Genomic DNA, 11,816 nt, shown 5'->3' on the forward strand with positions numbered 1-11,816 from the left:
GATTCCTAGACAAGTTGGTGGATATATAGCAGGAATCAATAGTGAGGCAAATGTGCAATTGCTGGTGTGACATGTTTAAGTAGCATCTCAATCAAATCTTGGTGTGGAAGCAGAATACTGGCAATAAATTCAGTGGCGGAAACATAAGTTAACCACAACAGGCCTCAGATCCAATAGCTGTTTTGCACGAAATGCCTCTTTTATGTCGTTGCTGTCTCAGCTGGTAACTAGCTGACAAAATACAAAAAGCTGTTTAAATTCTAGAGTTCAGTATACATGAAAAACAACAACGCTTTCCTTTGGTTACACACAGGATTTTTTGTCTAATATTTTGAGTGCAATACATCTCTTAAAATTAAAAAAAGAGCAGCACTTTATAGAAGCAATAGTTCTTCAAGCCAAGGGTATGGGTACCAAGTCGTCAGGCTTTTGTAACAGGTGCCCTGAACTACCACTCCCTGCATTAGCAAGGAAGCTCTTTGCTGAGCATTGCTGCTGCTTGCAGTCTGACCCTGACATTAGGAGTAGCCTAAGTTCCAATGGCTGTTAGAAGACACAGGTGAATGGGGTAGGCAGTGAACACAGGCTGATAAAGCCAATGCTTAGCCTGGCAAACTGGTATATTCCTCTTTAAAGGTATGACCCATTGGTCTTAAGTTTTTAAAGCAGCCTAACATTGGGCTCTGTTGTGGCTATTAGCCACAGGCCTGTAGTGGGGGTGGTGTGTGACCCAGAGTCTTTCAGGGGGGTTAGCAAACATTTCCCTGAACACCTGGTAGCCATCTCTGGGCTACGACTGTTTTCCCCCCCACACCCCTTTTGAGATGGCTCAGGACCTAAGCAGTGTTAGCAGGGAGCAGCCCTTGTCTTCAGGAGAGTGCTTGTGCCTGGTATCTGAGGCAGGGGAAGGAGGCACAAGCGGGGAGGCATTTTACACCTTTCCTGTCACTTGTACTCCCATACCTTGGCCAGCAGTAATCTGACACTTAAGTAGCTTCTAGGCACTCGAGGCTGTTTGTTCATCCCATCTAGGTCAAGCCTGTGACTGTCCTTTGTGTGTGAGACCATGGAGGACACACAATGCTTGCTCTCGATGGACTACCTTGCCCAGAGATCTGCCACAGTTGGAGAGCCTGCTGTGCTGCAAGGGGAGTGCAGGAACTGGTCCCTTGGTGTGCCCCAGGGGTATACTTCATCCCAAATGGAGCCGGGCAGAGGCAGGGTGACAGCTGCACCCCAGCAGACCGGTGGCAGTATGCTGCATATCCATGGTGTGATAAATGGCATGATTGAGCCCATTGATGAGGGTGAGTTTTGCCTAAACAAGCAATTCAGCATTTAGCCTTTGTAGTATGATCAGCGAGTGATGTTTTAGGCCCCAATCCCGCAAAGATTTATGAATGAGCTTAACTTTAAGCATAGGAGTAATTTTACCAGGACTACTCATGTGCTTAAAGCCAAGCAAGCGCATAAGTCTATGCGAGATTGGGGCCGTACTGTGTATGGAACCACTCCCTTTCCAGCACAACATTGACCACAGTTTGTCTCTTTGCAACTTACACTACAAGGTGCTACTGATACAAAGTTATGTGTTTCTCTTTCCTAAATACAACAAATGTCTCTTTTTTTAGAAGCCTTATAAATTATATATATTTAAAAAAATCAATTTTCAGATGCGGTCCTATAAGAACAGATACTCCGTCATTGCCTACATCGCACAAGCTTCTGAAATGCTTTCTTGAAGTCTTCATTAAAGATTGTATAGATTAGTGGGTTAATAAGAGAATTGATGTATCCCAGCCACGCCAGGAAATTAGACATTTCTTCTGAAATTTGACACCTTTCACAAGTGTTAACAACAACTTCCTTTACAAAAAAGGGGAGCCAGCAGATCACAAATGCACCCAAAATCAAGCCCAGCGTAGTTGCTGCCTTTCGTTCTCTCGTGCTAGAGATTCTTTGTTTTTTCCAGCCTTTCTCTTGCTTGGACTCCGACTTAGGGCTTCGTAATGTGATATGGATTTTATCCAAGTCTGCTGAGGGATCAGATGTTTTTTCTGTTGTGCTATGTGTCAAAGCCAATTTGGTGCTTCTTTCACCCGGTTCCAAGAGGACTTGTCCATTTACCTCCTCTCTTACAATGCGGCTTACACTCCTTCTGTGAAATGTTTTTGCTGCTTTGTAGATTTTATAATACAGGATCAGAATCAATGCCAGTGGGATGTAAAAGGCTCCAAATGTGCAGTAAATGGTGAAAGCTATGTGGTCATGTTTGATGATGCATTCGTCGTCATTGCTGGTTGTCTGGTGTCGCCAAAACAAAGGAGGCATAGAGATAAAAATGGATATGATCCACACCACTGCAATCATGATGCCTGCATGTTTAGGTGTTCTTTTCCTGGCATACTCCACCGCATCTGTGATTGCTCGGTAGCGATCCAAAGCAATGGCAGAGAGATGCAAGATAGAACAGGTACAGCACATAATGTCAACACTCAGCCAAATGTCACACATTACTTGTCCCATGATCCAGGTCTCCTTCACAATATACACAATGCTGAAGGGCATCACTAGGACTGCAACTAGGAAATCAGTCACTGCAAGGGAGCAGATTAAATAGTTGGCAGGGTGATGGAGCTTCCTTGTCACTATTATTGCAGTCATCACGAGAGAATTGATGGCTGTTGTCATTAGTGCCAGCACAGAGAGAGTAATTGAAACAAGAATCTTTGATGTCCCTGTTTTAAATAGTTCTTCTGATGTGTAATTTTGTTCAGTTGAGTTTATTGGATCCATGTTTTCTTTTAAAGGTGATGTTTAACCAAGGAGGACATCTATGGAAAAATAAACACTATTTAGAAAGTGTGCCATAAGGCTTCAGGAAAGACAACAGGCAAAATATTCAAAGGTGCCTAAGTCCCATTTTCAAAAGTGACTTAGGAGTCTGTCTGTCTGCACTGGAGCTGGAAGGTCTGAGTGTAGCTGCAGCGGTGTGAGCTGCAGGAGGGGCTAACTTCCCCAAGTACAATCCTATCCAAGACCAAAGGTGCTTACGTGGCCGGCTACCCCTCACCCAGTTACAGAAACACTTCTATTTTTTTTTTTTAGTATGCTAGCTTGATCAGAACTAGAGGGAATGTCTTTTTGCAAGCTGGAAATGATACCTGCCAAGTGCAGGTTCATGTATGTCCGGTGTCCCCTTGAAAGCTCTTTAGGTTTTCTGAGCTCAGACATAAACTGTATCTTCACATAAAAGTAAACAAGGGTTAGTTTACATACTACTTGAAGATGTGCAGGAGGAAATTTAGCAAGGAAAATACATTGCAGTTAAATACTAAGAAAATAGGTTTTAAAACCTACTTTAGGTTGGGTAAAGTTTTCAAAAGTACCTAAATTATGAACAGAAATTTGGCATATGTATGCATAGTTCATACTTTAAACACAGCAATTTCTCTCTCCCTTTAAAAATACATAAACTCCCAATTCATTTTTAAATGAGCTGAAACATTTTTCCTTCACCATCACACCAGTATCACTTTAAAACTTTTTGAAACAACTGTTATTGGCAGCAGATGTAGCAGATATATTATGGGACTTAGTAGCCTTTTAGGGACCTCCTACTGAAATAAAGTGTAGTTACTTTAGTTGAACAAAACTCATTTCATTGCCTTTAAGGAATACCTAGAGAAAAGAGGTTCTCTCACAAATAACTATCTTGATGATGTCTAGCAGCTGGTCTTACCTTAGAAAGCCTTAACTATCCAACATAGTCTATTATCTTACAAATTTCATACTGCCTGATATTACTACTTAATTACCAGCTAGCAAAAAGCAGTTTGGAAGTAATGAAACTTATTTATCAAGTTTTGAAAGGTATGACATCCTTTATGTAGGAGCTCCTGCAGTATGAGAATGTATCATTAAGAAAAGTGGCATAGGTAGATTCACAGAAATGGTGCATGGTTTTCCTTACATGGCAGACAGTGAATTCTTCCTGCTAGGTTTGCACTGAGAACATATTGCAGGAGCTTTATGGAAGCATAGTGGCAGCATAATGTTTCCTTACCAAAACAGAACTGCATATGCTTCTCTACTGGTCCCATCTCACACAGGCTTATGTGGATAGCTTAATACCTGCTAGTTTCCTATAATGAACAGCCCTCCTTCTACGCTCATGCTGCCTACATCCTTTCTTGGGAGTCTTCTCTTCTCTTTAGAGGGGCATGTTCTCAGCTAAGGTTTGTCATCTTTTTTGTGTCATCTTTCTGGAAATTTACTAGTTGTTTGGACTTAGAGATTTATAAGCGCTGCTGTATGGTGTGGTTGAATTGCACTTCCATCAGAGCTCCATTTATACCAGTCCAGATGGTGCTGTTGAGCAACTAGGGTGTGCCTACTGATCTAGAGGCATCTAGTGGCAATACATCCTGGCAGTAATGACTAAATTTGCCTTCCAGCTGGTGCCTTCCAGCTCTAGTTTAGGGATCCAGCTTTTAGATGCTATAGTATTACTACTGTATATAAGGCTAGACTCGAGCTTTGTTGTTACACAAGTATGATCCCATTGCAGTGAGTGGTCAACTTCAACCTCCAGGTCTTTGCATGAAATTTTATCACAGTGCCCAGGATGCATTGTAGAAATGCACAGGATGCATGCAAGGCCCTATGTATGACATCAGTCCTTACATGATATATAGAAGGCTTTATGACAGCATCTTCATCAGTGGATAAGTCAAAACAAACCATCTGTGTTCATGCTTTATTGTGGAGGATTCACATGGTAAAAGTGACGATGGAGCCAGTAAAACAACATAATCTATGTACTCTTACAAAATTTATTTTCAAAATCTAAGCTTCTTGTAGGCTTGACAAAGATGGCCTTGAACTCAGTGCTTTTGAGAGAGGCACCAAGGTTAGTCACAGGTATCTCTAACTGCATGAAGAAATTTTTCACATATAAGGAATTGTGTTCCAATTTCAAAGGGCAATGGTAAAAGACACTAGCAGATATCTGAAGGACTTACTGCATCTGCTGCCAGATATTGCATTATGTTACTGTTCTGACTCAGATTCCGTTCAAGAATCTCAGCTAGCTTTGTATTTTACCTGCCACAATAAATGTTACTGCAATTAAGTATATCTTACAAAATTGCTATTAAAACATGAATTTGCTAATTCAATTGATCTAGATAAATATTAGGTTTCTGGTATTTAAACCAGAGCCTCTTTCAACCCCAGGCGGGGGAGGAGAAGCTGCTATTCACTTAGCATTCAGATTTGAATCTGCTGTTACTGTGGATACTAATCCTGTTGCCCTGAGGAAGCATCCACGTCTAGGAATTGGCCATTTATATTATTTGCAAAGAAATGACTTGTGTGATATGACAATAGATACTGTGGTTTGCCATGCGAGTACATGCATTTTAACATACTGGCTATGTTTAGGATGCATATACAATGTAATCAGGAAAAGATATACGCAGTGGTGTGTTAGCGGATGTGACATACTGAATCTATTGGGGAGCAAAAGAAAAGGGAACCATGCAAGATTTCTCAATTTTGTGTGGGAGCCCCTCCCCCTACAAACCCCAGTTTACATTTGACACACAATTTAACACAAACAGTTGCACTTTCCTAGCCAGGTTCTCCCTCCCTTTGAATAAGCAAGTGAAAGGGCTATAAGAACGACTGCTAACAGGACGCAGCTCCAGGATGCCTTTAAAAAGGTTGAGCTCCACCCCAGGAGTCATAGATTAAGATTAAACTCCAAGGTGGGTGTTTATCTGGAGTTGTGGAATTATTTTACTTTTCTGTTATCAACACTAACCGTCATGGGAGAAACCTTGTTGACTGCAAGTTTTTCCTGTGATTTCCTCCTGACTTCCTGTATGTATATTAAAGTATTGCAGTAAACAGTATGTACAGCAATACCAAATAACCACATGCACCAGAGAGACCAAGGATAATTTCTGGGAGAGCCAAACGTCTACATTTCCAACCTCTTTTATACCTTTCAGTTCTCTAGCATTAATGTATTTTATTCCAGGAAATATTTATCCTCTACTGCATCCTTTAGTCTTTATGCTAAACAATGTGCTACATATAAGTCATAGTAAATAGCATTTAGTGACTTACAAATGCGTGAGCCCTGTTAGTTGACACAATGTTTGAAAGAGACGTTTACTCAGTCGTTTCTTGGCAAATAAAGGGTCTGAGCTTGCAGACTTTACTCATGTGAGTCAGGGTTGTAGGACTGAGCTCCAAATACAGGTTTCAGCTTTTTCTTTTCTAGAACAGACATGATGCACCTCAAGGTGCACCAAACCATATATGCAGTCCTATCTAAGGCAACTTCTGGTTGACTGCCTTTATCCATGTCATTTGATACCGCAAATGGCTGATTTGAGTCATGGCATGTAATTCACTATGTTGCTTGCACCTACAAGAAACCCACAGAGTATCTTACCCTGCAAACTGTGTTTGTCCATTTATGTACCTCAGACATGCAATTCACTGATGCATTAAGAAGCTTAATCTAAATGTTTTACTCTTGTGTGTGAGTATCTATCGTTTGTATCTTGGGATGTATATAAACAGATTAATTCTGATCCTATCCGAATATTCCATGTGATTTTGTAAGTTCATGTTTCCCAAGGGCAACCGTCACTGCTGTGTTTTCTGGTTAATGCTCTATAGTATCAGTCATCTAGATTATAAACTCTTTGTCTGTAGGCCGTTGAAGTCCAAGGGATTTAGAGCTGCCCCAAAAAGACAGGCAGAGAATCACCTGATGTGGAGGAATTCCCCTGTGCTGTAAAGCTGAGAGAGATAGGGCCAGAAATTCATCCCACCGGCTTCCCAGATCTTGTGTGTGGGGAATGCTGGGGCAAGTCAGGGCTGGAAGGCAGTCTGGTTCAGTTATCCTGGACTGATGGCATTCTGCTGGTAGAAGTTACAGAAACTAGCCAACCTTTGGATCAGGGGAGCTAGAAAGGGGGCTTATACCCCCAGCTTCCCAAACACAGCTGCACAAACTGAGTTCAACACAGCAGAGAATCAAGTTCCTTCTCTTTTTGTATTTTCTGTAAATCACCATCTGTACTTCTGGCATAGCAACAGCAGCTTAAAAAAACTAGACAGCAATTCTGTAGACAAAGTATGTTGAAAAGATGATTATTAGAGTCAACATACTATAGAATACAATACTTTCTAGTGGAATATATTTAAAATGAGTAGAAGCTATTGCAGATGCAGATATATTTCTACGACAAGGGGATCTCTTCACATTTAGTGAAATTGCAAGATGTATGCAATTCCTGGTGGCAGGGCACAACGTATCATATTGCTTGATATGTCAGCTTAAATGCAGTTGTTGGTGTGTGTGTGTGCGCGCGGGGGGGCAGACTTTTCTTATTTTTTTTAAAACTGGATGAAGCAGGGCATTTTTCATGGGCAAAATCAGGGTCTGATCAGAGAAGATTTTGCCATATAGTACTAAAAGGACTGGGTAAGTACATTTCAAATGTTTAAGTCTGTCTTTTCCTCTAAAAGCAAGATTCCCTATTTTCTGGCTGCAAGTGGTACTGTATAAGCTTCTTTACACAGTATATTTTTAATTGGACATTTTTAGGGCTGACAAGGCTCCAGGAGAGAATTTTTCTCTATAACCAGGCCATATAACAAGTGAAGATGCTAATAATCTCTGCAGTGTCAGAACACTCCCCCACGGCTCCAAAGGTTACTCTGAAATAAATATTAAAAACTCAGTAATATACTGTGGTAAGTAAAGCTAGGGCCGAGAGCTTTCATTAGCTTAATTTGGCCTGAGGATGTGATAAATTCAAACTACTAAATGGACACCATGTCCCTATGCCTGCTTTTCTGCCCTCTTAACCCTACAGGCTCTCTCCTAAGGCACAGCCCTGTCTCCCCAATATCATGCTAGTCAATCCTGCATGCTACTCTCCCTGCTGACTCCAGATGTTTATCCTGCCCCCCTGCTGGTCCTATTACCAGCTTCTTTGGTCCATGATGCAGATTACTAAGCCTGGCTTCTGGATATCAGGCCAAATTAATACCTAGCCACTCACTGGGACTCAAACGAAGACAAATGTTTTTGTTTTTTAAGAAGGTAAAATTATCACGGCTCTTGAAAGCCTAAGTCACTTTTGAAAGTGGGACTTATGTAGTTATGTAGTCTGACCCATTGTGATCACCCCCATGCCCAGATATCTACAAAACCAGTCATCCAAATGACAGTGAGGATCATACACAACAAAAGTGACAATAGGAACTTACTGGAAGGTGAAGAGTCCATTTGGACTAACCAATTGGGGAAGGAGGTTAAACGCCTTCCTGACCACAAATCTGGTGACCTGTAGTTTCTAGTGTGTACTACTGCACTAGCAAAAACACTGAAGCGAGCATGCTTTCATCCTGGGGTGATCAGTCCCAGAAGCAGTGGAAGCTTGCTTTGAATACAGGGCTGGAGTGTTGGGAAGAGAAGGGAGGTCAGGGTGTCTCTTGCAAGGGGTAGCTGCTCCTGGTTCCTACCTGCTCCACAGCCAAGTCTAGGGGCTTAAAGGTCAGTGTGTGATGCGGGGGCGGGCAGAAACAAAGAGCAGCCTCCACAACATTTCTATTGAGGGGGCATGTGTCCAGCCGTCACTGTGTTCCCACACCTGCCTAAGCCCCAGCTCCCAATATAAGGTGGGAGAGAAGGGTAATGCCTAACCCATTAGTGATAAATAAGGAGAGCCTGCCATTCCTGTGGCCCTCAGGCACCATTCAACTCTATCCCTGGACAAGTAGCTTGAGATGGGAGGGAGTGACGGACAGCACTTGGGCACCTGTGCACTGGGGGTCAGGGAGCTGCCCTCCATGGCAGTTCGCCCAGAGCTAGTCTTCTCTTCAGTATGTGCTACCTTGCTCAAAAGCAAGCTTTGGAGTAACATTTGGCTTTTTTTGAAAAACCAGAGTATTGTAGTCAGAGGAATGTTCAAGGACATCTCTTCTGCTGCCCCTGCTTCTCAAGAAACACATTCTACAGATTTTATGTATTCTGATTTTAAAAACAAAGAAGGAAACTTTTAGAAGCAGGTCAAATGTAAAACCTGTCACAAGTTGCTTTAAAACAGATATTCTTGATGCAGGTACTGAAGCTTTAAACAAAAGGGGGAAAACTCTTCTTCTACTAGCTTTTCACCTGCCAGTATTAGGAGGAACATTCAAGGGCACGTCGATTGTTGCCTCCATTTTTAGGTGGTAGCTTTTGGACCTAAAATTTTACTGGCCAGCTAGAAGAACAATACTGCAAAACCTAGTTAGATCTTGTTTAGTTTGCAAAAGAGAAGAATGAGGGGGGATTTGATAGCAGCCTTTAACTGCCTGAAAGGGGGTTCCAGGGAGGATGGGGCTAGGCTGTTCTCGGTGGTGACAGATGACAGAACAAGGAGCAATCATCTCAAGTTGCAGTGGGGGAGGTCTAGGTTGGACATTAGGAAAAAGGTTTTCACTAGGAGGGTGGTGAAGCACTGGAATGGGTTACCTAGAGAGGCGGTGGAATTTCCATCTTTAGAGGTTTTTAAGCTGAGGCTTGACAAAGCCCTGGCTGGGATGATATAGCTGAGGTTAGTCCTGCTTTGAGCAGGGGGTTGGACTAGATGACCTCTGAGGTCCCTTCCAACTCTAATATTCTATGATTCTATGATCTCACAGCTGAGCCTCAGTTAACTGGAATTATTTATCCTTTCAGCTTGTAGAAATGGGTCTACTGTGGCCTTCTAGGCACAGACACCAAAAATAACTACAACCACACACACATCAACTGAACTAATGTCAACTAAAGATGATAAAGAATTCTATCATCAAACCACCCCCTTGGGAGAAGCCTTTGTAAAGAGATTGGTTTACAGAGCGCATTGCACAGCCTATGTACCAAGAGGGGAAAGAAAAGGCTGGAGTCCCTGAGAGTGCTTCCCATGCACGACTTACAAATCCAGGGGCTATTGAATTGAACACTGCAACTCTCTGATGTCCGAGGCAATGACTGAGAGGGGTAATATACTATATGTAACAAACCTCTTTCAGGTATTTTTTGTATCTATACAAAAGGTCTGTAAATCTAGCAAACAAATATCTCATCAATGTGTATTGGGGCCGAGACGTCGTGAAGTTTCCTTTTCAGACAGCTCTTTAAATGCACGCTTTCAGCCAATAGAAAAAAGAACAGAGGCAGTCACAGATGGCTAGTGAACTCACCTTTTATGTTTTACTGAAGCTGTGGGTATCACAGAGTGATGTAACCCTGGCTGTCTTTTCATGACAGTCTTTTCTTAGTCTCCTCAGACATGTATCTTTCCAGAGTGGCGGAGTGCCTGCTGGGTTAATTTTCAGGGAGGAGTAACTGCTCCATGTTTCCCCGTCTGTAACAAAAGAATGTCTTCAAGCCAAACTGTGACAATGGTGTACAATACACATTCTCCAACTTTTGTTTTTTTAGCATTGATCTGCTGGAGACAGTGCCTCAGGGACACCTTTCCTCACATTTGTGACAGTCTGACCCATCTCCCCTCCCACCTGTGATCATTCCTCTGTGGCAATTACTGCAATTGCTTATATGGAAGAATAATATTGGGAAGTATTTATACATGCTTGGCTGTTCCTTTTTTGGGGAAAAAAATTAGTCATGCTGTGTTTGCTCTTCATTTCATCTTCCTCTACCATCTGTTCTGATGGAGCACAGAGAAATCAAAGAGGAGAGCCAGTTCCTGTTAACCAGCCAGCACTCCATGGAAAATCAGCAAGTATTCCATGGATCACTGTTTGTGAAGCTTTGATCTATATAAACCACCTGATTTACTTTATACTTTGTAGGAGGCTGCCCCTCATAATTCTCAATTGAATTGTAACAGAAATGGTTGAAGAGTGGACATCCATAAAATAGCTTGATTTATGTTGTAAAGAAGTTTTTCAACTAGTGGGTTGTGAATCCCAGGAGGTCAGAAAAGGCACTGAAAACTTCACTACCATCTAAAGCAAAGAAATTTTGCTTTCCACTTCCAACCTGATCCTTCATGTTCAAGTATCCTATGTCAACCTCTTGAACACACACACACCCCTTATACAGGCTTAGCATTGTTGATACTGTACAAGAATACAAAATGTAAGCGTAAGGGGGTTGGTTGTGAACACTTTTAACTTCGAATAAGGAGTCACCAACCTGGGAATGGTGAGAACAATGATGTTAAGGAAAGATGGTCCTTTTTAGTCAAACAAATATTTTGGTGGAACATCTACTTTAATATGTGACTTTTATAAAACAATGTGTGCATCCACTGCGTAAGCCTCTAGCAAATTTGCATTAATTCACAGCTAGTCACATTTGACATCATACTGCCAACAATTAACCGAACACATTTGAGTCTCTGCTCCTAAAACGTGTGTTTTGCTAACCTTTTCTGGCTATGCCAGAAGAAAAGTTTGTGTTTTCATCTGATCTACAAAAACATCAGCAATTTAAATCATTCAAGTGGCAACAAATTAGCCTTGTTTACACAATGAATGGAACAGGCAAAAATGAAGCTGGAAAAGTAGTTCAGTCTACAGAAATTAGAGAGAGCTGTATTTTAAAAATATTGACTGGCCCTACAGAAAGATATTACTGTGCTCTTTGCTCACCAAGATAGCGTTGAGATAAAGCTGCTCTCATAAGTATTCCATTGGGATCACAAGCAAAAAGGAGTATGTTGGTATTCAACTGCAGATGGAATTCTGTGCAAAATAGGAGAACATTAAGCAGTGACTGATTAATCATG

The 11,816-nt window shown here is 41.7% G+C and overlaps 1 protein-coding gene across 1 annotated transcript; it reads right to left on the bottom strand.

The window, feature by feature from the left end:
- Positions 1 to 1,495: 1,495 nt before the first annotated feature.
- On the bottom strand, positions 1,496 to 10,503 carry HTR1F (5-hydroxytryptamine receptor 1F). The gene is made up of 2 exons (XM_067546425.1): positions 10,261 to 10,503; positions 1,496 to 2,834 (listed from the first exon to the last, which is right to left on the bottom strand). Exon 2 carries the CDS (start codon positions 2,794 to 2,796, stop codon positions 1,702 to 1,704), a length of 1,095 nt encoding a protein of 364 aa, XP_067402526.1. The 5' UTR covers positions 2,797 to 2,834; positions 10,261 to 10,503; the 3' UTR covers positions 1,496 to 1,701.
- Positions 10,504 to 11,816: the final 1,313 nt, after the last annotated feature.

This window comes from Emydura macquarii, unplaced genomic scaffold (assembly GCF_026122565.2).
Source record: "Emydura macquarii macquarii isolate MOO-44397 ecotype Brisbane River unplaced genomic scaffold, CSIRO-AGI_Emac_v2 contig_1119, whole genome shotgun sequence".
In the NCBI taxonomy this organism is placed as follows: domain Eukaryota; kingdom Metazoa; phylum Chordata; order Testudines; family Chelidae; genus Emydura; species Emydura macquarii.

Bases quoted from the DNA above. Each gene is read 5' to 3' on its own strand.
- HTR1F (XM_067546425.1), bottom strand. From the start codon at position 2,796: ATGGATCCAATAAACTCAACTGAACAAAATTACACATCAGAAGAACTA.